General features: G+C 36.4%; 1 protein-coding gene across 1 annotated transcript in view; it reads left to right on the top strand.

Annotated features, from left to right (window-relative positions):
* The window catches only part of LOC107666882 (copine-4-like), a 54,848-nt gene that overhangs the window by 25,319 nt on the left and 1,928 nt on the right, over positions 1-27,601 (top strand). The window contains exons 6-15 of the mRNA XM_016458392.1: positions 3,397-3,480; positions 3,565-3,654; positions 10,784-10,882; positions 13,918-14,004; positions 14,302-14,361; positions 15,855-15,988; positions 17,286-17,340; positions 21,065-21,116; positions 25,971-26,104; positions 26,186-26,422. Coding sequence (XP_016313878.1) covers positions 3,397-3,480; positions 3,565-3,654; positions 10,784-10,882; positions 13,918-14,004; positions 14,302-14,361; positions 15,855-15,988; positions 17,286-17,340; positions 21,065-21,116; positions 25,971-26,104; positions 26,186-26,422 — 1,032 coding nt within the window. The remainder of the gene's footprint in view (positions 1-3,396; positions 3,481-3,564; positions 3,655-10,783; positions 10,883-13,917; positions 14,005-14,301; positions 14,362-15,854; positions 15,989-17,285; positions 17,341-21,064; positions 21,117-25,970; positions 26,105-26,185; positions 26,423-27,601) is intronic.

The following is a 27,601-nucleotide window of genomic DNA, read 5'->3' as shown; positions in this document are numbered from 1 at the left end:
AGAAGATATTTTGAAGAATGCTGGTAATCAAACGGTTGATGGTCCCCATTGACTTCCATATTATTTATTTCCCTACTATGGAAGTCAATGGGGACCAATAACTGTTTGGTTCTTCAAAATTCTTCAAAATATCTTCTTTTGTGTTCAACTTAAGAAAGAAACTGATACAGGTCTGGAACAACACAAGGGGGAGTAAATGATGACAAAATGTTAATTTTTGGGTGAACTATTCCTTTCCTACTGTTCAAAAGTTTGGGGTCAGTAAGTTTTTTTTTTTTTTTTTAAAGAAATTAATGCTTTTATTCAGCAACAGTGCATTAAATTGACAGTAAAAGATTTATATAATTCTATTTCAAATAAATGCTGTTCTTTTGAACTTTCTATTAATCAAAAATGTATTATAATTTCCACAAAAATATTAAGTCAAACAGCTGTTTTTAACATTGATAATAATAAAAAAATGTTTCTGAAGGATCATGTGACACTGAATACGGTCATAGCTGCTACTTTGCAATTCAGCTTTGCCTTCACAATAATACGTTAAACTATATTAAAATAGAAAAGTTATTTTTATAATATTTCACAATATTTCTGTTTTATTTTATTTTTGATCACATAAATGCATCCTTGATGAGCACTAGAGACTTCTTAACATTAAAAAATCTTACTGACCCCCAAATTTTGAATGGTAGCACATAATTAGATTTTGACAGCAAACCCAAGTCCCAATGCAAGAGAACAGAAAACTGTTGCTCATTTCACATGTTCATTTCTTAAAGGGACAGCCACAAAAAACAGATTGTTTAATTCTAGGGATCAGAGAGATGGTAAAAAATAGTCAAAAAAAGAGTTTTTGATGCTAAAAAAAGGTTCTTCTATGGCATCGTGAAGCACCTTTATTTTTAAGAGTGTAGACGACATTTTGAATGCTAAGCTGTGAGTGGTCTGTTGTGACTCTACTGTGCATGTGGCTCTTTTTATGTGTTAAAGTTGTTCGGAAAGATCTGAAATTCCTGAAAATGGCTCCTGGTAATTCAGTGCAGTTTTGATCATTCAGCATACCTGCCGCTGTCCTCTGAGAAGTGTTTTATAGGCATAATTAACTGAGGAAAATCTGCAACTGTGGGAAACTTCAAGAAAGGCATACTAGTTTCTTATTGTCAGCAGATAATAATAAGTTTTGTAGTTTAAAATTTATACAATCTACAGTATTACAAGTGTGATAAAGGGACATGTATATGCATATTTCATGTGATGGCTTACTTCTCAAGTGCTGAGAATAGTTTAAAGAAGTGAAATATTTATGGGTTCGTTGATATGTCCTTTCATTATAATTCTTTAAAACTGATTTGCCTGAGTATTTCATGGTATGTTACTTACTCAGAATACTTCATTAGAATATTTTTAGAATAGATACCAGCATTTATGTGTGTGTGTTTATATATATAGAAGTTTAGGGTCTGTCTGTTTTTTTCTTTTTCTTTTTTGAAAAACATTAATACTAAGGATATGCTAAGGGTGTTAAATTGATTAAAAAAGGATATATATATATATATATATATATATATATATTTGTATATATATATTTTTTTGAGAAAATAATACTAAGGATATGTTAAAAATATATGATAAAAAGTGATAGTATAGACTGATATTGTTAGATTTCTATTTTGAATAAATGCTGTTGAAAAAAAGTATCACATCCTCTGAATAATATTAAGCAGCAAAATTGTAACAACAATAATAATAAACCAGCATATTATAATGATTTCTGAAGACTGGAGTAATAACTGATGAAAATTCTGCTTTGCCACCATATGAATACATTTTATTTTAAAATATATTAAAATAGAGAAACATTAAAATTGTTATAATATTCCACAATCTTACTGTTTTTTCTGTATTTTTGATCAAATTGATGCAGCTTTGATAAGTATAAGAGACTTCTTTAAAATCTTACTGATCCCAAGCTTTATACTCTATGTATACTCTATATACTCTTTATACTCTCTCTCTCTACACTCTGTCTCTATATACACTATAAAACTCATCACCAAACACCAACGTCATTTTAGACACTTCCAAACTGTTGAAACAGAGATGGAAATAAAATTTTTAAATACATGAATTATGTTCATTATGTTTCCATCTTTGTTGCCACAGTTTTGGAAGTGCCTTTTTCTGTTCTAAAGAAGGGGGTGTCCCAATACTTTTGTATTGTCACCAATACAAGTCATTGGTGTTTGGTGATGAGTTTTTGGCTCAAGGTCTGCATTTAAAGTCACACCAGAGGTGTTCAGCTGGGATTAGGACTTTGCTTTCTGCAGACCAGTCAAGTTCTTCCACACTGACTGAATCAATTTCCTTTTGAACCTTGCCTTATACTCAGAGGCATTGTCATGTTAGAATAGAAAAGGGTCCTGTCCAAACTGTTGCTATAAAATGAGAAGCACACAATTCCCTGGAATATCATTATATGCTTTAACATTAAGATTTGTACTCATGGAAATTACTAAAGTAGTCAAACCTGTTCATTAGAAGGGGGTGTCCCAATACTTTTGGCAATAGTGTATACATAGATATAGATTTTAATGATATTGTATGTAAGGAAAACTATAATTTATTACAAATATTGTATAGCTGTATGCTGCTTTTGACCAATCAATATTGATGAGAGGCATGTGACAATAATGAATGAATTTTTTTGGAGCACCTTGGTGGTCAAATAAAGGAAGAGATTTAGACCAAAAGAGTCTCTGTGTTTCTGAATAATAATAAAAGAATTTAAAATAAACTAGGTAACAGGGTGCATTTGATAGCATTTATCATGTACTTTTTGTGGCTTGATCATCTTGGCCTATATTGTATGGCGCTAGTAATGTAACATCCATCCCCCACCATATTAAGCTTTGATCAGGTGAGGAGTCCCCTGAGCAGACAGGTAGCAGCAGAGGTGGGATGGGGCAGCCGACGGTGAAAGCACAGGGAGCTGCTTGGAAAAAAGTTACCAGCAAGGACACAATTCATTTTCAATGACAGAGGCGGGTAGAATTTAGAGCAGTTGCAATCCCAGGAAAGAATGGTGTATATGTCTTAGAACAGCCTTATAGAATGCTCATCCTAGCCGGTTACCTATATCGCTTATAACAGGATCCGCAACTGCAGTTTAAATGGATCGGCCTGAGTATGTAATATTTATATATAATAGTATTGTGAAAGCATTGAGTAAACGGATGTTACAAATAGTGGGTTGCTAAGTAGTGGTGATGCTTGCTGGGCTTAATGCATCATGCATATTTGTACATTAGATGCATCATGCATATTATGGAATGTACAGATTCTCCAGAATCACTTTGTGATGCTATCAACTGATCTCTGTGTTTGTTATTCCCTCAGGATTTTTTCAGCAAGTCGGATCCATTCTTAGAGATCTACAGGGAAAACGATGACAGCACTCAGCAACTAGTGCACAGAACAGAGGTAAGAAAACCATTTCTCTCTAAGATCTCTCTGTGATAGTGCTTAACCGACACTGAATCGCTCTCTCTCCCCCTCTGCACATAGACTGTCATGAATAACCTCAACCCCGCATGGAAGACCTTCAAGACGTCCCTTAACTCACTCTGTAGTGGAGACCATGAAAGAATCCTGAAGGTAAAATATGTCACTTGCTGTTGGAGATTAATGTGTATTTGACTTACACTAACAAAAAAATACACGGATCCATTTTAATTTAGTTTTATATTTACATTAGCATTTGCAATTCATGTTCCTGGCAGACGGCAGCTTATAAGCTGCTTGGAAGAACATGCATTGCGTTCATAATTTGATGTAGTTGCTCTTGGGTAAAAATGGTCTGCTTTTTACTCGTCAATAATTCCACTAAAATTTGACTGAAAGGCACTTCAGCACTTTGGGCAAAGTTGTTTTATTATTGCATTAATGCAGATGTACATTTCAATGTTCAGATTTCCAGTACATTTTTATGCAGTTAGTGAAATATTGACTCTTTAGTGAGATGCTGTTGCATAAGTCTACTTTTGTATTACTGGCTTAGATGTATACCTGGTACCAGTTGCATAAACAGCCACTATGTTAAGACTATTTCATTGAAATATTAAGAATATTTCAACCAATTAGGGGTAAACAGTCTTACTTTTTTAGATTAAAATTAGACCAATCTACCTTTATGTAACTGACTTTAAAATGTTATGACCAGTCTTGAAGAAAAATAATTAGATGACTAACTTTTTAAGACTAGCTTAGGCCCCGTCCACACGGAGACGCGTTTAGCTGTATACGCATACATTTTGTATCGTATAGGCGTATCGTCCACATGGATCCAGCTTTTTGGGAGAGTGAAACCGATATTTTTTGAAACCGGGTCCCAGAATGGATAAATCTGAAATCTGAATCTGAAAACGCCGCCCTTGTGTTTTTGTGTGGACAGCGAATCCGTATATTTTCTGAAACGATAACGTCATCAGCCCACGTCTCGCCCCTAGTCAGACACCGCTACGGAACAGCAACAAAAACATGAACAAACACTGAACGATTGTCTTTTTATTAACTAACATTAACACAGATTAATAAATGTATTGTTCCATGTTCGTTTGTATACCTCGCGCAAGGTTTATGTGCATAGTCCAAGTCTTCTTCTCCATTTTTAGTGTATCTCTGTGGCAGAATTACAGCGCCACATATTGGTCTGGCATGCATACTACATAGTTTTGTGGTGGTTTTGTGGTTTCGTGTGGATGCAGATATTTCTTGAGACGAGGGAAAAAAAAAGATCGGATAGGGGAAGCTCTGGCTTCGTGTGGACGTAGCGTTAGTGACAGAGCTTAACTAGCTTAGTGAAGTTGTATTTACAGTATACACAGAAAAATGAGCTGTGCTGATTTGCATACTGTTTTGAAATTCAATGAGTGTTGCTGGAACACCGTGTGTGTTGAGATCAGATATCTGGCAGGAGTTCTGATTAGTCACATGGCCTGATTACACTGGCTCTGGACTATAAGGCTTGGTGAGCATGTATTTCAGCAAGGATGCACCAGGAATTCCCATGTGTTCTACTTGTGCATTTGCTAATTTACCTCCCTCTTTCCCCTCTCTGGCCTTCTCTTGCTTCATTTATTCATTCGTCATTCATTAAAGACTGGTTGATTTCATTGGGAATGAATGAATGAATGATGCATTTATATAGCGCTTTATTGTGTATTGCTGTACACCCAAAGCGCTTTACAATCATGTTGGGGGGTCTCTCCTCAACCACCACCAGTGTGCAGCATCCACCTGGATGATGCGACAGCAGCCACAGTACAACGGCGCCAGTGCGCTCACCACACACCAGCTACAGGTGGAGAGAAGAGAGAGTCATAGAGCCAATCAAGTGTATGGGGATTATTAGGAGGCCATGATTGACAAAGGCCAGTGGCGACAATTTGGCCAGGACACCGGGGTTACACCCCTTCTCTTTACAAGTAGTGCCATGGGATTTTTAATGACCACAGAGACAGAGTCCGGACCTCGGTTTAACGTCTCATCCGAAAGACGGTGCTTTTGTCCCCATCACTATACTGGGGCATTAGGACCCACACAGACCACAGGGTAAGCTCCCCCTGCTGGCCTCACTAACACCTCTACAAACAGCAACCTAGTTTTCCCAAGAGGTCTCCCATCCAGGTACAGACTAGGCTCAACCCTGTTTAGCTTCAGTGGGCAACTAATTTTGGGCAGCAGGGATTTACAGGGATACTAGATTTTGAGATATAGACATATACTACTGTTCAAAAGTTAAGATTTTTTAAAATTTATTTATAAACCTTCAGAAATAATTTTAAGAACTGTCTGTAATTCTATCATTCAAGAAACATTTGTCATGAGAGTTGAAAACAGTTGTGCTTCTTAATATTTTTGTGGAAACCATGAAACATTTTTTTAAGATTGTGTGATGGAAGTTCAAAAGAACAGCATTTATTTAAAAATAATTTAAAAAATCTTTACTGTCACTTTTGGTCAATTTAATGCATATTTAAAAAAAATAGCATTAAAGCTCAGTGTTACAGTGGAGTGATGGAGTCTGTGTACTCCATGAACTATCCATTTAACAATAAGATGCTTTGGGCCCATCTCTTAAGGGCACCTGTGTGCCTCTCTTCCTGCTTGTAGTGCATCAGCATACGGCTGCATGTGGCTTCTCTTCTGCCCACTCATGACTGAACAGAACTCAGACCTTATTAAAGCAAATGGCTCAGCCTCATTTAGTAGCAGCCATCCTTCATGCCATCTGCAGAAACACTCACGGACTAGGCTCAGCTCACAGCTGGAGCTCACCCCATTCCCAGACCTGCTGCTGTCACACCACTCAGAGCAAAGGCAATCCGTGTGGGAAAAGTGTCTTCCTTTTAGAACCTCTGCTGAACACTTAAGGGTGTTGTTAACTCATAATGACTGATTGATTGGATCCTGCCGATATTCGACAGGCCTTATTATGACTCCACTGAAGCGTATTTGTTGTGGCCTAATGAAATATTAAGTGTGATGATTTAATTTTTCTTGTTGTGTACACTGACTTTCTCTATCAAACAGAGTTCAAATGATGAACTAGACACTTTCAGACAGACTCTCTCATGAACGTTAAGCTATCTGCCTTTCTGTAGGATGCTTAACATTGCTGTTGGTGCATCAATTGTTTGGTTCTTAGTGTGGTACACCTGACCAGAACCAGTATACCTGAACATAAAATCTAAGCAAGAAACTCAGAGAGGAACAAGACACATAAGGGTCAATTGTTCGAAATTGAGATATATACATTATCTGAAAGCTGAATATGGGCAACTAATTTTGGGCAGCAGGGATTTACAGGGATACTAGATTTTGAGATATAGACATATACTACTGTTCAAAAGTTAAGATTTTTTAAAATTTATTTATAAACCTTCAGAAATAATTTTAAGAACTGTCTGTAATTCTATCATTCAAGAAACATTTGTCATGAGAGTTGAAAACAGTTGTGCTTCTTAATATTTTTGTGGAAACCATGAAACATTTTTTTAAGATTGTGTGATGGAAGTTCAAAAGAACAGCATTTATTTAAAAATAATTTAAAAAATCTTTACTGTCACTTTTGGTCAATTTAATGCATATTTAAAAAAAATAGCATTAAAGCTCAGTGTTACAGTGGAGTGATGGAGTCTGTGTACTCCATGAACTATCCATTTAACAATAAGATGCTTTGGGCCCATCTCTTAAGGGCACCTGTGTGCCTCTCTTCCTGCTTGTAGTGCATCAGCATACGGCTGCATGTGGCTTCTCTTCTGCCCACTCATGACTGAACAGAACTCAGACCTTATTAAAGCAAATGGCTCAGCCTCATTTAGTAGCAGCCATCCTTCATGCCATCTGCAGAAACACTCACGGACTAGGCTCAGCTCACAGCTGGAGCTCACCCCATTCCCAGACCTGCTGCTGTCACACCACTCAGAGCAAAGGCAATCCGTGTGGGAAAAGTGTCTTCCTTTTAGAACCTCTGCTGAACACTTAAGGGTGTTGTTAACTCATAATGACTGATTGATTGGATCCTGCCGATATTCGACAGGCCTTATTATGACTCCACTGAAGCGTATTTGTTGTGGCCTAATGAAATATTAAGTGTGATGATTTAATTTTTCTTGTTGTGTACACTGACTTTCTCTATCAAACAGAGTTCAAATGATGAACTAGACACTTTCAGACAGACTCTCTCATGAACGTTAAGCTATCTGCCTTTCTGTAGGATGCTTAACATTGCTGTTGGTGCATCAATTGTTTGGTTCTTAGTGTGGTACACCTGACCAGAACCAGTATACCTGAACATAAAATCTAAGCAAGAAACTCAGAGAGGAACAAGACACATAAGGGTCAATTGTTCGAAATTGAGATATATACATTATCTGAAAGCTGAATAAATAAGCTTTCCATTGATGTATGGTTTGTTAGGATAGGATAATATTTGGCCGAGATACGACTATTTGAAAATCTGGAATCTGAGGGTGCAAAAAAATCAAAATATTGAGAAAATCGCCTTTAAAGTTGTCCAAATGAAGTTCTTAGCAATGCATATTACTAATCCAAAAATTAGGTTTTAATATATTTACAGTAGGAAATTTACAAAATATATTCATGGAACATGATCTTTACTTAATATCCTAATGCTTTTTGGCATAAAAGAAAAACCAATCATTTTGATGTTAATAATTTTTTTGGCTATTGCTACAAATATACCCCAGTGACTTAAGACTGGTTTTGTGGTCCAGGGTCACATATATAACAGTATATTGCTTGTATATTGCCTCTTGTGGTCAGCTGAATGTTTTTCCTTCATTTGTCATTTTCTTAAAAAGCTAACATATATACTGTATATACTACCATTCAAAAATTCAGTCAGTAAGATTTTTAGTAACACTTTAATTTTTTTAACTGTTATTAAAGGCTATAATGCATTATAATTATTTATGTGTGTTGTAATACATTATATCTTGTCATAAATAATTCAAACCAAATTTAAAATGCATAGTGTAACAATTAATTGATAAGTGTTATAATGTATCAACTGTGGTTACAATGATATGTGAGAGTGTACAATGCATTATAAAGTGCATTACAAGGCATAATTAATGCATTAAAACTAGTTTTATGATGCATTATACATAAAGGCTTTAAGTAAAGTGTTACCAGATTTTTTTTAAAGCACAACTGTTTTCATCATTGATAATAAAAATCAGCATCAGCATATTAGATTGACTAGAAAAGCTTTGTCTGCATCCAAAGATACCATTTCTTGGTTCAGCAAATTTTGCAATTATTTCAAACTAGAAAGATGAATTATTATGAATGGTTTTACCGCTCTTTAGTTAGGCCCAATCCCAATTCTATTTTATACCCCTTCCCCTTCCCCTAAGAATTGGGACACCACTACTATGCTGTCACATGTCATCATACGTCGTCTAGCTCCTACAATACACACACCTATACTGGTGAGCATTAGAGCCTTTAATTATTGTTCTATATTAATGCGCTGCTTACTGACACACACACACACATATCGGAGATCGCGCAGCTCACACATTCAGGAGAAAAGAAACTTGTCAACGCTGCCCCACGACTTTTATTAATAACAGTTTAAATACTGAATCGCTACATTATATTTTCCAGAAACAAGAGGATAAAATCGCTGTTTTTGAAGTAAACTCACTATAAAAAGAGAAACGCACAGACAAATTTAATCTCTCTCTCTCGCTCTCCAGCTGGCAATATTTGAGAAAAGGGTTTAGCGATTTATAATTATTGGGGGGACTAGCCCCCCTCAATGTCTATGGTGGTTATCGCCCTGATCAGACATGAAAATATGTTGTGGCACTATCGTGCAGTCTGTAATGATATGACGTTAGCAAATTTTAGTGATTTCTTGCAAACATTTCTTTGAGTAACATGACCGTAAATATGAACTCACGATTGAAAGTAACATAAAACAAATTATTACTTTTCGTTAAAATCTTTATTAATGCCAAAAATGCTTACATTTATGTGTCTTTTTGTTCGCTCGGGCAGCCATGTTGCCGCTGAAGCCGGTTTACGCTGAGATAATTCATACCCCTTCTTTTGAAGTGTGGTCCCGAAAAATCTTAGTTTGTAGGGCTATCTGGCCCTTCCCCTACCCCTACCCCTCCAACCAAAAGAGAATCTAGACACCCCTTCACGTGTACGCGCGAAACGGAGGGGTAGGGGAAAGGGGAAGGGCTAAGGGGTAGAATTGGGATTGGGCCTTAGTATCCTTTCTTACCTTGCTGCTTAATTTGACATTTTCCCCCCAGATGTTTCACAAATTACTGAGTTTTTTGTTGTTGTTGATGAATTAGAAATGTTCGATGAATTAGAATTTTTTTCTTTTAAAGCTTTTAAAACTGAAGCTATTTTTTTCTAAATAGGTTTCCCTCTGAATGTCTTTTAACACTTTGTCTTCTATTGGTTGGACAGATAGTCCTGCCCCCATCTAATGGAATTACTTGAGCCAATCTCGCTGTTTCAGGCTGATTAAATGGCTACAAATGGCTTAGTTATAGTTGGCATATGCTGGTATACAAGAAAATTACACACATCAGCATTAAATTGTGCTTGTCCAACTCATTTCCGTCTTGCATCATAAAAGTATGAAAATGTGGTAACAGAATTGCTAAGGCTAAGTACTGTGTGAATAAAAAGCACCCACACTATGGCCTGGTCTCATCTTTTATAGCAGCATTATATAAGTCAACCCCCTGTTGTCCTGAATATTGCAGAAAACCATTAAACTTTAATTAATTTGTAATGTCACTTTATGTTTAATGTATGAATGCATGGGGCACAGTAATGATAAATCTGCTCCAGTTCTTTATGCTGTGTGTTTGGGTTCCAGACATTTGTGGTGATCAGCGTTCTCTGTGGACCGTATGTAGGCAGCCAGAATGAGTTCAACAAGAGTAGATGGTGTGCACATCCAGCAGAATATCTTTGATTTCTGCTCCAGAGGAATGCTGAAAAAATGGTATCCAAACTAGATGTCTGTGGAGGAAACAAATGTATTCGAAGGGGATGGGGAGTATGAGGAGAGAAGAACTCAATTGAAATGAGATGAAAAAATTGAAAGACGCAAGAGTTCAATCATGCATACCACTGGACCAACACATAGGCTTTAGTGATATTTGCTTTAGATGCCTTATTAATATTAAATTTCAGCCTGTTGTGTTCTTCCCTTAACATCCAGTGTACAGTGTGGGACTGGGACTCGAACGGAAAGCACGATTTCATAGGGGAGTTTCAAGCTACGTTCAAAGAGATGCGATTAGCGATGGATGGAAAACAGGTAACAGCTTTAAACTTGTTATAAAAAATGTATCAATTTATTTTAGTACTTTCACATCCAACACACAGAGAACACCATCTACAAGCCAAGCAGATTTTAAAATCCAATTGACTTTATTTGAAACAGCTCTGTGAGATATTCAGAGCAGGTTAAGCTACTGATGAGTAGGAACTAGTTCGGTTCAAAGAGTAATCAGCAAAAGTGAAAGATGAAAGAGGAATGAGGTTATATGAGGAGATCTTCATGTGGGTCACTGTCAGTTTAGTTTCTTCTGTACTTTAACAGATTCTGTAGAGAATCTTCTCCAGTATCCCTGAACTGAACGGCTGGATTTTTCTCTCATATTCTCATCATCTAAAAAGATAGATAGATGTATAGATAGATAGCTAGACAGACAGATAGATTCGGATTGATTCAGTGATTGTTTGAGTTATCGATTATTTGATTAGTTGATTCTTTGAAACCAAATCCATTTAAGAAGGACCTGATGTACACATACCAAAAAACATAACTGAACTCAAAATTACTGACTGCAAAAGAACAATGTGCTCTAATGGAATTATAAGTGGAATAATTGCATAATTAGAATGATTTAATTTAATGACACAATTGATGGAAAGTTTTTTAAATGCTATTTTGAAATATCTGTGTAGCTGTGCACTTTAAACATCAGGCAAACACACAAAAAGGATCACATCAGAATTCATAACCCAGCACCTGCTGTGTCCATTAAGTCATTCTGCACTTCTGTAATTTGGAGTTTGCGCTTTATTGCATTTCAGGACCACTATGCTGTTTACAAACTAGAAGCAAACTGGATAATTGCATTTTTATGCTGGAAAATTCACACAAAATGACCACGTCCTCCTTAATAATCGATAATGAGGATGTTGTTCTGTGTAAGTGTTAAAGAGTATTCAATCCCCATTAAATAGTCTACAATGCGCAGCTTGCTCTAAAAATGGATCCAGTGATTAACCATTACTGCTAAAGACTAAATTAGCCAGCATCTCTTTCTGATTTTGAAAACAATAAGTCATTGTCTTTTAAGCTGTCAGTTAATTGTAACTCTGCTAATGTATGAATGCATGGGGCACAGTAATGATAAATCTGCTCCAGTTCTTTATGCTGTGTGTTTGGGTTCCAGACATTTGTGGTGATCAGCGTTCTCTGTGGACCGTATGTAGGCAGCCAGAATGAGTTCAACAAGAGTAGATGGTGTGCACATCCAGCAGAATATCTTTGATTTCTGCTCCAGAGGAATGCTGAAAAAATGGTATCCAAACTAGATGTCTGTGGAGGAAACAAATGTATTCGAAGGGGATGGGGAGTATGAGGAGAGAAGAACTCAATTGAAATGAGATGAAAAAATTGAAAGACGCAAGAGTTCAATCATGCATACCACTGGACCAACACATAGGCTTTAGTGATATTTGCTTTAGATGCCTTATTAATATTAAATTTCAGCCTGTTGTGTTCTTCCCTTAACATCCAGTGTACAGTGTGGGACTGGGACTCGAACGGAAAGCACGATTTCATAGGGGAGTTTCAAGCTACGTTCAAAGAGATGCGATTAGCGATGGATGGAAAACAGGTAACAGCTTTAAACTTGTTATAAAAAATGTATCAATTTATTTTAGTACTTTCACATCCAACACACAGAGAACACCATCTACAAGCCAAGCAGATTTTAAAATCCAATTGACTTTATTTGAAACAGCTCTGTGAGATATTCAGAGCAGGTTAAGCTACTGATGAGTAGGAACTAGTTCGGTTCAAAGAGTAATCAGCAAAAGTGAAAGATGAAAGAGGAATGAGGTTATATGAGGAGATCTTCATGTGGGTCACTGTCAGTTTAGTTTCTTCTGTACTTTAACAGATTCTGTAGAGAATCTTCTCCAGTATCCCTGAACTGAACGGCTGGATTTTTCTCTCATATTCTCATCATCTAAAAAGATAGATAGATGTATAGATAGATAGCTAGACAGACAGATAGATTCGGATTGATTCAGTGATTGTTTGAGTTATCGATTATTTGATTAGTTGATTCTTTGAAACCAAATCCATTTAAGAAGGACCTGATGTACACATACCAAAAAACATAACTGAACTCAAAATTACTGACTGCAAAAGAACAATGTGCTCTAATGGAATTATAAGTGGAATAATTGCATAATTAGAATGATTTAATTTAATGACACAATTGATGGAAAGTTTTTTAAATGCTATTTTGAAATATCTGTGTAGCTGTGCACTTTAAACATCAGGCAAACACACAAAAAGGATCACATCAGAATTCATAACCCAGCACCTGCTGTGTCCATTAAGTCATTCTGCACTTCTGTAATTTGGAGTTTGCGCTTTATTGCATTTCAGGACCACTATGCTGTTTACAAACTAGAAGCAAACTGGATAATTGCATTTTTATGCTGGAAAATTCACACAAAATGACCACGTCCTCCTTAATAATCGATAATGAGGATGTTGTTCTGTGTAAGTGTTAAAGAGTATTCAATCCCCATTAAATAGTCTACAATGCGCAGCTTGCTCTAAAAATGGATCCAGTGATTAACCATTACTGCTAAAGACTAAATTAGCCAGCATCTCTTTCTGATTTTGAAAACAATAAGTCATTGTCTTTTAAGCTGTCAGTTAATTGTAACTCTGCTAAAATGCACAGCTACAGCTGGATGACACCTCGTTCTCTTGTGAAGTCCCGAACGCTTTGGGCTGGTATCTCTATACCGCAGGCGGCAGTACCAGAGTCTGCTAATTATTTTAGAACATCGCTTCCAGGCTCGACATCATTCCTCATTATTATGACTGAAATTGTTGTTTTCTGAGTCTATTGTCGACTGGAGCACTTGTTTTTGGCCTTCTCTGCTCCAATGGAAAGCTATTATGCACCATCTCACACGTTCTAATGAAGCTATTATATTGTCCAGGATGTCTTGATCGCCCACTCCAACCAGTAATGATGGAAAGCTAATGGTTTGTTTTAATTTTTTATTTGTATATGTTTGAAACAATGACAGGTCCAGTGGGAATGCATAAACCCTAAATATAAAGTCAAGAAGAAGAATTACAAGAACTCTGGGATTGTCATTCTGAATCAGTGCAAGGTAACATTTTTTCATCATGAAATTATGCTCTCTAGAGGACCTTGTCTCCTCCCCGTAGGCCCTGTATTTCAAAAAGTGTCAGTGTCATGCTGTCAGCAGAGGCGTTTATGGTTACAGTAGATGGAGGTGGGAACTTCACACAGCTAGAAGTCATTCCATCCGGCTAAAATGTGAGATTCTAGCTCTGCAAATGGCCAATGAATTTGATCATAGTTTACATAAATTAGAAGTGATGAGAAGAAGATAGCAACGTGAAAGTGCTTGAATTCACGATAACCTGTCCTTTTGTATCCACAGATCATTAAGATGCATTCCTTCCTGGACTACATCATGGGTGGTTGCCAAATACAGTTTACAGTAAGTCCAGACAGATACAACTCATTCTTTCTTAGTTGATGGTGTTCATTTATCTGTGTTTATATTTATAAAACAAATCATCCATTATTATTTGCTTTCTCTGGCATTAGCATAGCCGCCAGTTTTGTTTAATGAATTATGTTATTATTAGTCAGAGCACTCATGATTTATTATTCATTACCATGTACATACTAATGGGAACAGGAAAAACAGTGTCATTCTAAAAATTTTTTTTTTGCATAATTTATAAATTAATAATTGTCTCGCCTGCTAACAGCGCTGTTATTTTCGCATGACACTTTTGTGTGCACCGTAATGTTTCATTACTTTTATTATCTGTCACAATATGTTCTTTCTGAATTGTTCTCATGTACAGTCTCCTGAAATGTTTTTAGAATTAGTTTCAGTTAAACTGATCTCATATTTGTTTTATGAATTGATATAACATGCAGTTTTAATAAGTGTTGATATTTCTCTAGAAAGCAAACTGGTAGACCTGCAGTTTTTACCAACCTTTCCTGCTTAAACAGAAAATGGTGTTGATAAAGGAGAGGGATCTTACTTTCAGGGATGTGATCCGTTAAATGTTGGTACATGCACTGTATATAAAATCCATATGGGTTATTAATGAGTAAATTGATAAACACACACACACACACACACACACACACACACACGGTATATATATATATGACCGTACCTGTGAAAACCCAGCTAAAGTCATTTTTTTTGTGATTTACTGTTTTCTACATAAAATCATCCTTCATAAAGATGTAGAACATTCTGTGAAAATATAACCTTTATATCTTTAATATTGACTGAGTAAGGCCATGTCAAAGATTGAAATCATAGTGAAATTAATGGTTGAAATCAAATTTTGATGCTTGTTATCTCATAATTAGATTTTGAGACTTTAGCCTGGATTTCACAGACAGGGTCACGTATATATATATACAGAAAGCACAAACATTGAATTAATTGTCTAAACCATTGAATTATATGATTGTGTCAACATTAACTTTTGATCAAATGTAGTTGGTAATAGAGACTATTTCAAGACATTGGGTATAAGCTATAGGTATTTTCCCCTGATTTGTAGTGTTACATAGTCCAGTTTTTATTTTATTTTATTAGTGGTCCTCCTAAAAAGGGTTTGAGAACCACTACTTAAGATGACATGGGTTTTATGATCATGAGAAACAAAGTCAGTGAAGTGTGTCCATACTATTGATTTTTGGTGCATGACTTTTGGTATATAATGGGAATATTGTGTTAATATGTTTGTCATAACTATACAAGCCAGGTATATTTTATCTACGTACATACATAGTCCCACGCCTACATAAACTCATGCATTTTACAGCTCTATACAATCTGTTTACTCTCTGTCAATGCCGTTAGGAGACAGCGCTCTGTAGCGATTCTCCACATGGTGTATACATTTTGAGTAATTAGCGTGAAAGCACTACTTTGATTGCTGCTTGTCTTTTCAGGTAGCGATTGACTTCACAGCCTCTAATGGGGATCCTAGAAACAGTTGTTCGTTACACTACATCCACCCCTACCAGCCTAATGAGTATCTGAAAGCTTTAGTCGCAGTGGGGGAGATTTGCCAAGACTATGACAGGTGAGCTGGCTGAACAGCCAATCAAATCCCAACTTCAGCTCTCAAGGTCCTCGACTTTCTTTCATACACCAGTTGTTTGGGTTCACACACATGCGAGTCAGTTCTCTTTCTCAGAGTATTTTGACAGTATAGTGAGTAAAGTAGAGTCCCAACATTGGGGTTTTATTATTTATGTAATATGTAGGCAGTCTAAAAGATAAAAAATGTGAAGGAAACAAGGGGTCAAGGTTTGGCTGGTTAGCATGGTCCCAAAACCTTTTAGATGTGGATGCATCATTCACCATTGATGGCCATTTAAAAGTAGCCATGTATTCTGACCAAAGAACATTTTTTACAAGAAAAAATATATATATATCATGTGATAGTGTGTGTTTTACCCACAGTGACAGATTTTTTTTTTTGAAAAACTGAAAGCCCTGGAGCACAGAGAGCAATATGCAGGTCACACATTTTTTTTTATACATGATGTTATGGTGCCTTGGAAGCCAGTTTGAGACTAGTTTCTTTAGGAGAAAACACCTTCTGGTAAGTCAGTGACTGACTTGCTGCTGTAGGCACACAGATAATATGAAGAAATGTGATGTCCTGAACTTGAAACGGTAAAAACAGGTAGTTATGTAACCAAGACACAACACTGAAAACTTAATTTACAATGCTTTTCACTTCAAACAGTAAATAGAGAGTGGTTAATTGGAATTTATGAAAAAAAAAGTTTTATTTTGATCCCAATTTACATAGCTACTCCATTTTGTTGTAAAAACAGTAGAATATGTCATCCACAGACTAGGCCTGTTTTAATTAAACATACGTTAAAGACAGCAAAACAAGGTGGGAGTTACATTTTGACAGACAGCCTGTTATTTTCAAACCTAATTTTATTAGACCTGTGGCCTTTGCATTTTAACAGTTGGTGATTATTTAAAAAACCCTGAAGCAGTTTTTGGATAACATTCTAAATCCCAGCAATTTTTACCACTGTAGCTGAGCTGTTATTTCAGCTCTCTGAAAGGTCATTCAAAAGCTCATTTCCAGCACCATGTCGAGCTCCGGCATCACTCCAGAACGAGATGAATGCACATCCATCAGGACATTTGGTTGGGATGAAATCTGAAATCACAGCGCTTGCTAATTTGGCAGGCACTAACAATAACAATTATGCAAATCTGTGTCTATTACAAATGAGCAGTGATGATGGGCAACTGAGACAGGAAAGCATGATGGGAAATTTGGTAAGTAATCCCCAAGATCCTCAATTCCTGCCAGCTTTAATCTCCTGTCCACTTTCGTTTCCATGCAGTGACAAAATGTTCCCAGCGTTTGGCTTTGGTGCTCGGATACCTCCAGACTTCAAGGTAACTTTTTTATCATTTATAGCGATGGGGGTGCAATGGGATTTTTTCATTATTGGGATGAAGAGTGAAAGATGCTTCTAATTAGGCTACCGCTGGAGTAATGTATGAACTGATGTCAGCAGGTTAATTTCTCTTTGACAGATAATGTGCCTTTGTGTAGAGCTGAGAGTATTTTGTATTCATCTTAGGCTTCAACAGTTTTGACTAGATGGATCAAATATCTGAATGTACAGTCCTCACTTCAGACTTATTTTTAAAATCTCTTTAAAGTATTCAAACAAATTGTATTGAAAATCATGTGTTTATTTACAACGTGAAGCGAAGGGTCTTGAATAAACCTGGAGGGGGTATTGACCAGCAATATTGACCAGCCGAATGTACTTTATCCTGCTTATTTCAAGACTACTCACTTCACATAAACAAACAAACAAACAAACAAATAAATAAATACTGATTTAAGTTTGATTTATTTATTATGTGATAGAGACAGCAAAATGGTAGCTGAGATATGGGACAATTATACAATGTAGCAATCAGTATATAAATATATTTGACTACAGAATGCAGCAGCTGACTAATTATAATCAAGACAGCACGACTGCGAGATTGAACAAGAGTTCAGTGAACAAGATGCTGAGTAATTTTAGACAATATTGCCAGTTATTGTCTACTTTTGGTTTCACCAACCAAAAAAGTTCCGAATGAGGTTAACACAGAATCAACACTTTGAGCAACGCACCGTACAAACGAATGAATAAATCATTCTTTTGAATCGGTTCTATTCGGTGAATGGGTTGAACCAGTTCACTAAATCAGACTGAATGGTTTGAAACACTGCATCTCAAATCGATCAATGAAGTGATCAAATGTGCTCGATATTCTGACTCAAAAGGGAGTAATGTGGTCATTAAACCATAATATGTTTTTGATCATTGATTTTTGCAATTAATCATTTTGTACAAACAATTCTTGCAACAGTTCTGGAGTCAACATTACACTAAACCGATCACAGCAACAGTACCAATTGAGAATAAATGTAAGACTGCTGACAATAAACATAATATAAAGTATAGCTGCAAGCAGCAATTACGGGGCCAAGCACTCCAGAGGCAAAATGAGGAGCTAAGCATGGCATGGAGCATCAGACCAAATGCAACAATGAATAATAAAAGTAATTTTAGGATGATTGTAAATGAAATGGCTGAAAAATCATAAATACAACCTCTAGTAATATGATTAAATGGCTTATCACTTTTGACCAACAGGTGGCGCTGTAATCAAATCCTTTCGGTGTGTTCTGTGTGAGGTGACATTGACACACACAAAGTTTGTTGTCATTATGTCAAAGCTTTGCAGAGATACAGCCTCAGAGTCATTTTGGCATCATGCCTCAAATTTGTGGCACTGTACGAAAACGGTTTTGTCTACGAAATCCATAACTTTTTGTCAGCACAGTCTGAAGATGATTTGACTCAATTTTGGTGAAAATTGGACAAACGGTTGAGGAGGAGTTCGAAAAAGTAGGTTTTCAACATAAATCAAAATGGCAAAGTTATTATCATTTTTGGAAATGTCATAATTAATGGTTAATGAATGGTTTATTACTCTTGACAAATAGGTGGTGCTGTTACCAAAATGATGTTGCCTGGTCAGTGTGAGGTAATGTCACATACAAAGTTTGGTGTAAATATGTCAAAGCTTTGCAGAGATACAGCCTCAGATGCAGTTTGGCATCTTTCCAGCAAATTGGTTGATGTGTTAAATGAAAACCGCTTTGTATATCGACACGAAATCCATAACTTTATGCCAGCTTGGTATGAAGATGATCCGAGTCAAATTTGGTGAAAATCGGACTAACGGTCTAGAAGGAGTTCGAAAAAGTAGATTTTCAACATGAATCAAAATGGCGGACAGGAAGTTTAGCCAATTATGGCAAAATTGGTATCGATGTTCTCAGCATGATCCAAGGAATCTATCAATATCAGTCTCATTACAATAGGCTAATGTAAGCAAAAGTTATTAGCATTTTCAGAAATTTCATTATAACTTTTGGCCACAAACTTTTTGAGTACCATCAGGGCATGGTGTCAAAGATGCATACCGAGTTTCATAACGATACATCAATGCATTCATAAAATATTGCATATTATGACAAAATTCAAAATGGCCGACGCCCAAAATGGCTGACATGGGAAATGGATATGGTTCGACTCGGCATGCTCCACTGAATCTAAAGAGATCAGTTTTGTGATTTTTGGCCAAACCTTTCAAAAGTTATAAGCAAAAATAGCCATTTTTTATTATCTCCTGACCACTAGGTGGCACTGCACTGAAACACTGCATGTAGCCTCAACACACACCAATTAGTTCGCACGTTATTCAAGAACGGTTGCACGAATCAACTTGAATTCCATAACGTTTTGCCAGCATGGTCTGAAGATGATCTGAGCCAATTTTGGTGAAAATCGGACGAACCGTCTAGGACGAGTTCGAAAAAGTAAGTTAGAATTTTCCTATATAGAACTACATAGAATTTTCCTTTTGTGCCTTACAGTTCAAAAGTTATTAGCATAAACATGAGTGAAAGTTTGGACAAGTGGTGGCGCTAGAGAGTTTTAGTTAGAGACTCCAAATTTGCTGTGGTTAATGTTGAGACTGTGCTCTATGAGTGTGCCAAATTTCAAAACTTTCCCGCAAGCGGTTCTATGGGCTGCCATAGACTTCCAGAGCGGAAGAAGAACGCCAACGGATACAATAGGTGCCATTGCACCTTCGGTGCTTGGCCCCTAATTAATCGAAAAATGTGTCTACATATGGCTTTAATGATGTGTTTGAGTGATGTAGGGACGTCAGAATTACGTGCTGTTGTAAAAAGAACTGGTGAACCGTTTTTTGAACTAGTTCACTGAAAGGAACAGTCCAAAATAATCACTTTGCAGAAATTAATTTGGACTTCCCATCACATGGTGATTCACACCCGAATGACTCATCATTTTGAACAAATCAGTTAAGTGAATAATTCAGTGACTGTCATGTGTTTAGCTCCTGAATGAAATGGTGTTTTTGAATTGTTTGAGTGATTAAAAAAAAATGTGATTTGTGATTGTGATTTACACCTGCAGAAATGTCACTGAAAAAATCCTGACCAGTAGCTATGTTTCCTTCACCCTGTTTTTATGCGCATTTTGCAGTATCAGAAACGAGTGATGGAAAAGTGAAATTAAAAAAAAAAAAAAATTATCTTAATTCCCCAAAAAGTTTTTACGCTCACTTGAGGTGGTTTTTGACTGAAAAAGAGTTAATGCGAATAATGGAAATGGATTTGCTAAATAAATTCTTCCATGCACATCAAAAAAGTCATGTGGCTTTGCACAACTGAATGGGATAACTTGCTTCTCCTACTTTTATTAGTGATATTTAGTGCTAGTTTATCAGAAAGTGATGATTTTGTTCTCCTGACTCGGATGGAAACTGTGCTTTATTCGCAAATGTTTTATTCCAAAATTGCGCATAAGTTAAATTCGCAACTTTGGATGGAAAGTAGCTAGCGAAGAGTCCCTGCTGTTGGGCTATATATCAGAACTCTTGAAAAGCTGCTCAGCCAATCAAATTCAAAGAACTAACAATTGCATAATATATGGCATGAATTATACTCAGAGTATATTATTCATGCCACAAATAGCCTAAGAAGGTTGTGTTTCTTTTTTTCTTTCTTTTCCCCCAGGTTTCACATGACTTTGCAGTAAACTTCAACGAGGACAACCCAGAATGTGCAGGTATGATGGTGCATTCATCCAAATATTTGATCTATTCCAGACCATATAGCTTAAATGATCTCCTCAATGCAGATTCATTAACTTCCCTATTCGACCTTTGCCCACTGGGACTGAACTACTTAAAGCCTCAACATATCATTGGCAAAGTCAAACAGTCCCCCCACACAAAGGAGATCAATATATGCATAACTGAATTACAGAGCTACGCTATTGACAAAGGTGGATACATTAATGTTTAATGCTGCTATAAAATATACAGCCTGAGGGGAATGTCTGAAGGAGGGAAGCGTGGATGACGTTGTTGTCACACCCTCCCCCTCCCCAGTAATTAGTCTTTCTGGGCCATGACAGCAGGTAAAAATGACACGTTAGCACAAAATGACACATCAGCACAAAAACAAGATGTTTTAAGGCTTGGTGAAATGATAGTGGTGCCTTGCATTAGATCAGAACTTCTTGTACAGAGTTTTAGGACGTTGTTTAATTTTGTAGGATACATGTTTACATATTTTATTGAAATTTGTTAGCACTCTGCTTTTTTATTTAACCACCCTGTGCTGCAAAAGCAAGACCGTAATCTCTTGGTTTAAAGTTTGAAACTCGTGTCGTCTAAAAGGGTGGCTGCTATCAGAGAGTAAAGATTCAAATATAAGAACAATGAATGCTTGAAATACAGAAACTGATGGGAAAGTAAAGTAATATAAATGATAATTCTGTTGTTGTGAGCAAGCCTCTGCCAAGCCATCTATGCATTCAAATGTAAGCCAACTCTCTTTGGGATGGCGTTGGCTTGGAAGTCAAGTCAGAAGTTGCAAATGATTGGATTTTGTATTTAGTTTGCTCTCAGTTTGTGTTTAGTGCTTAGCTTTCCCATCATCCCTGTCTTCAGCCATGAGCAGGATAAATTGATCATCGCTCCAGTGTATTGGTGTCACTTGATTTCCCTTGCTATTTCTGTTCCACCTCTATCAGCGCAGACACACCGGGGTGGCGCCCAGAATGGGCACAGACCACTCAGCTTTTGATCAAGCAGCCAGGCCTGTCTCTTCCAGGAATAGCAAATGGCTCACAGCCCCACCAGGACACATGCCAGCCAATCTACCCCGAGCAGAGAGCGCACCTTTTTGCCCTGGTATTGTCTGGAAAATCCAGCATGACAGTTTTGCAGTTCCGATGAACCTGGATGAGACACACAGTATGCTTGAATGGTGTGAACGACATTGGTGTGCAATTATAAGTCATTTTTACTTTCCAAATATTGACAACCTATTGTAGACAAGCCGTGGCGAGGCGTTTTGAGAGCACGGTTGTTTGCTTTCCATGAAAGAGGCCAATTTGTAGTCTTCTCACTCTTCCAAAATAATTTCTTCTGAAAGTTTTACTCACCTGTAAACCTTTGAGCAGTGGGGTGTAAACATCTTGCCACAATCAAGAGGTTAGTACTACCCTGCTGGAAGAGGTCATGACTTAACCATTCTGATGCCATACCAAACTTTGCCCGTTATGGCTTTTCAGAAGTAGAAGGCAGTGGAGTGGGGTATGAGTGGTTATGAACGAATGAATGAAACACATTTGTTCGTGTTTCACTCCGTCTCGAATCGCGCTCGTTGAAAGCACTTGAGAAACTGTCTCTTCCACGGCTCGGTATGCTTTCAACTCGTTTTTTTAGTCTTGAGCAATGTACAACATTCACATTACATGATTTGACTGATTTTTACGTAGAAAGGGTGACAGCGCACCGCATTAAAAGAAATGATCATTCATGTTTTCATAACCGCTGGCCAAATTCAAAAACGAAACTAAAATTAAATCATCTTTGAGAGCAAGGGGGCAAAGCAAAGGGGGTGTTTCGGGGCCCTATGCAGCTTGCGTATTTTGCGTATAGGGAGGATCGGCTCTGATTTTTATTACTGTATAAATGATATATGCATCTCCACTAGCATTTAAAAGCATTTAAGTGAAAGTGAAGTGACCCATACTCTGAATTTTTGCTCTGCATTTAACCCATCCAAGTGCACACACACAGTAGTGAACGCACACACACGCCCGGAGCAGTGGGTAGCCATATTGCTGCGGCGCTCAGTGAGCAATTGGGTGTTCGGTGCCTTGCTCAAGGGTCTCACTTCAGTTGTGGTATTGAAGGTGGAGAGAGCGCTGCTTATTCACTCCCCGAGTCCCCCCACCTACAATTCCTGCCGGACCTGAGACTCAAACCCGCAACCTTTGGGTTACAAGTCCAACTCTCTAACCATTAGGCCACGACTGCCCCCAGTTTTACAGTTCGGGGTCAGTACAATTTTTAATGGTTTTGAAAAAAGTCTCATGCTTATCAAGGCGTCATTTATTTGATACAAAATACAGCAAAAACAATATTGTAAAATACATTTACAATTTAAAATAATGCTTTCTGTTTTAATATATTTTAAAATGTTATTTATTCCTATATGACAAATTATTCTAGTCTTAGTGGCACACGATCCTTCAGAAATCTTTCTAATATACTGATTTGCTGCTCAAGAAACATTTCTTATTTTTATGACAGTTAAAACAGTTGTGCTGCTTAATATTAATTTTCATTTTGTGGAAACTGTAATACATTTTGTTTAGGAATCTGATGAATAAAAAAGTTCAGAGAACAGCATTTATTTTAAATAGAAATGTTTATTTATATAGAAATATTTATAATGTATTTTGTTCTATAACATTATAAATGTTTATACTTTATTTTTTTGTCAATTGAATGCATCCTTATTGAAATAAAGATTTTATTCAATATTTATTCAAATTGAAATTAAACTTTTAAACACTAAACATTTAAATGCTAGTGTATTTAATTCCATTTCTATCACTTATATTTCCATGGTATCCAACAAAAAATATATATCTTACGTAAAGCAAACATAATTTTCTTTACATTTGTTGTCTATAAGCTCAGCTTTCTGCAATGTTTCACCCTTTCAACTCAGGTATCATCTAAAATTCTGAGTTTCCCACTTGGTCGCTTGATAAATATGACATTTCTGATGTCCAAGGCCACAAGAATTCCCATGAGCAAGCATGTTGAAGACTTCTGGGGAGTCACATGCTAGCCAAGGAACAGCCTTTGAGATGAGTATTGTAACAGATCTTTTTCTCCAGATAGACCTCCTTGGCTGTAACACATCAGAAACTTATAATCTAGTGCCTTGAGGAGAATTTTGTTGGCCAATGCAATTACTCTAGACTGTAATTAGAATTGGGGTGAAAAGGCAAAGAGCTCATTTAGCTGATTACTGACACTTTGCAATGTGAGTGTGTGTGGTTTTCTTTGAGGGGTTGTGGGACGGTTCACATGTCAGTGACAGTCAATGAATCCTAGGTGGAACTCCCAATGTGATATCACATCTAACAACATTTACAGCTTTCTATTTGCGGAAGGTGATGGATTTTCGTTCATAGTGCTAACATCACAGGCAGACACAAGGGCACACGCACGTCATATGGTGAGACATTCTCACAGCAGCAGTGTGAATTGGCCAAATGTGACTGTCGATGCATGAAGGTTTGGAAGGTGTTATGATGAAAGGACGTCAGCAGTAGGTTAATTCAAGCCTTTTAATGTCATCATCATGACTTATCCTTTAAAGAGACAGTGCAGTATGTGTGTCAGAGTTGAAGAGTCTATTAGGGACCAGCGCGTCTCTTTGATTCCTCTTTGCGGGGAAGCCACAGAAGCGATTACATCTATTGACCTCCGCTTTGAAAGGCTTCTCATCTTAATTCTGCTGCCACACAGCATGGCATGCTTTCACCTTTGAGCCCGTTTGTGCATGTTCAAGCTCACAGGTATTAATTAAATGAAACCGTTGGAGACGTGGTGAGGAGAGACAGGCTGACCTTAAGATTCATGCTCAGCGAATCAGTAAACAGCATTACTGCTTCATTGCAGAGATTGAGTCTTCACTGACACTCATTCCAGTCCTTTAAATGTATTGCACGTCAGTTTACACCCCATGAAGAGTCTTTAAGCATTAAAAAAGAAAAAATAAATACAATTAATGATCAAATATAAGAGATAAAATTATTTTAGTATTATTTTAGTATTGATATACTAGGATATTTAGTCTTTGTTAACATTTTGAATGTTTTTGTTTAATTTTAGTAATTTTTTGTGTCTTTTTTTTATTGTCTATGTAGTTTTTTTATTATAATTTATTTTTAAATTTTAGTTTAGGTAGTTTTAGTTATTTTGGTACTTCAACCTAAAATGAAAATGAGAAATGTTGTTTTGGCATCTGAAATAAAGTTTGTTTGTTTTATATATTTTTTTCAGTTAAGTTTTTTAATGATTTTTAGTTACTTTAGTACTTCAATTTAAACTAAATAAAAATGAGAAATTTTGCCTTGGCGACTGTCTGAAATAAAATTATTTTATATATGTATTTTATTTTTTTCCAGTCAATGTTTATTTTATTTCAAGTAATGAAACTTTAAATAAACTTAAATGAAACTTAAAATAAATAACTCTAAAATTAAATAAGTTTTTTTTATTTTTTTTATTTCAGTTAATATATATTTTATTTCAAGTAATTATTTTTTATTTACATTTTTAGTTTACAATAGTTTATTTAGTTTTAGTTGTGTTAGTACTTTAAATGAAAATGAGAAATGTTGCCTTGGCAACTATCTGAAATGAAATTAAGTTTATAAGTTTTATTTTTATTTTGTTTTATTTCAAATAATGAAATAAGTTTATTTTCTTTTTTCTATTATTATTATTATTATTATTATTATTTTAGTTTTAGTTTAAGAAAATAACCCTGGAATTTTATTAGTGAGTAGTCTGTAGCTCACACAGCTTTTCAAACTTTGCAGGTATACAGGGTGTGGTAGAGGCCTACCAGAATTGCCTTCCTAAGATCCAGTTGTACGGTCCCACAAACATTGCCCCGATCATCCAGAAAGTGGCCAACTTTGCCTCTGAGGAAATGCACACCAAAGAGGCCATGGTGAGCCCGTTTCTATTCCATCTCTCGTCATCTCTAAAGTTTCTCTTGTTCTAAAGTTGTTCTTTTCTTGCTTCGATGCAGCAATACTTCATCCTGCTCATCCTAACGGACGGTGTGATCACAGATATGGCGGACACTAGAGAGGCGATCGTCCATGCCTCTCACCTGCCCATGTCTGTCATCATCGTGGGAGTTGGAAGCGCCGATTTCACTGACATGGAGATGCTGGACGGTGATGACGGAATCCTTCGTTCGCCTAAAGGGGAACCAGTGTTGCGTGACATCGTACAGTTTGTGCCGTTCCGTAACTTCAAACATGTGAGTTTACAAGGTTACATTATAAATGTGTTTATATGTATATATATACTATGTATACATTTTAATAATGATTTTTAAGTTTTCTTAAAAAATAGAACTATATATTTGTTTACATTTCTAACAATAATCAAATGTATAAAATGACTGAATAAATAAATAAACATGAAAACAAGGTTGAAATCAGGGGCACAACATATGTTTATCATATTTATTTAGTTGTAAGTGCCTAATGTTTTAGAGCCTCAGAGATCTTTTCATAACCAACGTCTGAGCTCCCTTTACTTGCAATCGAAAGATAAAATGATAATACATGCAGCTGAACTGTAGATCATGCCCTTTAATCAATGCATCGCTATGCAGAGGTTTTCATCCTGCATCTTTATAATGTCTGAAGTACCTCTTAAGGAGAATCTCTCCTGGTTAATTACTCCCTCCTTCCTCTGCGCTCTCCGTCTCACATTTCCCACCCAGACTCGGAGCAATCTAATAACCTTTAGCTCGACTGCTCCATTAATTACCACATCTTTTGCTGGTCCCTGGTGGAAAACAAACCACAGAATGCAGAGAGAAGTGTTACCTCACGAGTGGGTTAACTTGACTGTGACAAACCCCACAGTCTTTGCTGTTATAAAGGATTGTGTTTTTTAATAAAGAGCCCAAAGGTTTTCTGAGGAAGGTTTTTGATTCTGTGATTTAGAAATGTTCTGAAAATTACTATTCAGTAGTGTGGGGTCTGTAAGATTTATTTTTTTTTTTTTTAAGAAATCAATACTCTTATTCAGCAAAGGTTAAACTGATCAAACATGACAGTTAAGACATTTATTAGTTATTTAAAAATTATCTTTCAAATAAATGTTCTTTTGAACTTTCTAAGAATGTGGAAAAAATGTCAGTTTCCACAAAATGTTTTCATTATTGATAATAACAACAAATATTTCTTGAGCACCAAATCAGCATATTAGAATTATTTTTGAAGGATCATGTGACACTGAAGATTGGAATAATGATGCTGAAAATAAATGTAAAATTTAAATTGTACACTCTAAAAAATGCTGGGTTAAATATAACCCAGCACTGGGTTAAAAAGGGACAAACCCAGCTATAGGGTTGTTTTGACCCAGCGGTTGGGTTCAAAACAACCCAATAGCTGGGTCAAAACAACCCAATAGCTGGGTTTGT

Source organism: Sinocyclocheilus anshuiensis, unplaced genomic scaffold, assembly GCF_001515605.1.
Source record: "Sinocyclocheilus anshuiensis isolate Anshui unplaced genomic scaffold, SAMN03320099.WGS_v1.1 scaffold267, whole genome shotgun sequence".
Lineage (NCBI taxonomy): Eukaryota > Metazoa > Chordata > Actinopteri > Cypriniformes > Cyprinidae > Sinocyclocheilus > Sinocyclocheilus anshuiensis.
This window is presented reverse-complemented; position numbering and strand designations above follow the sequence as displayed.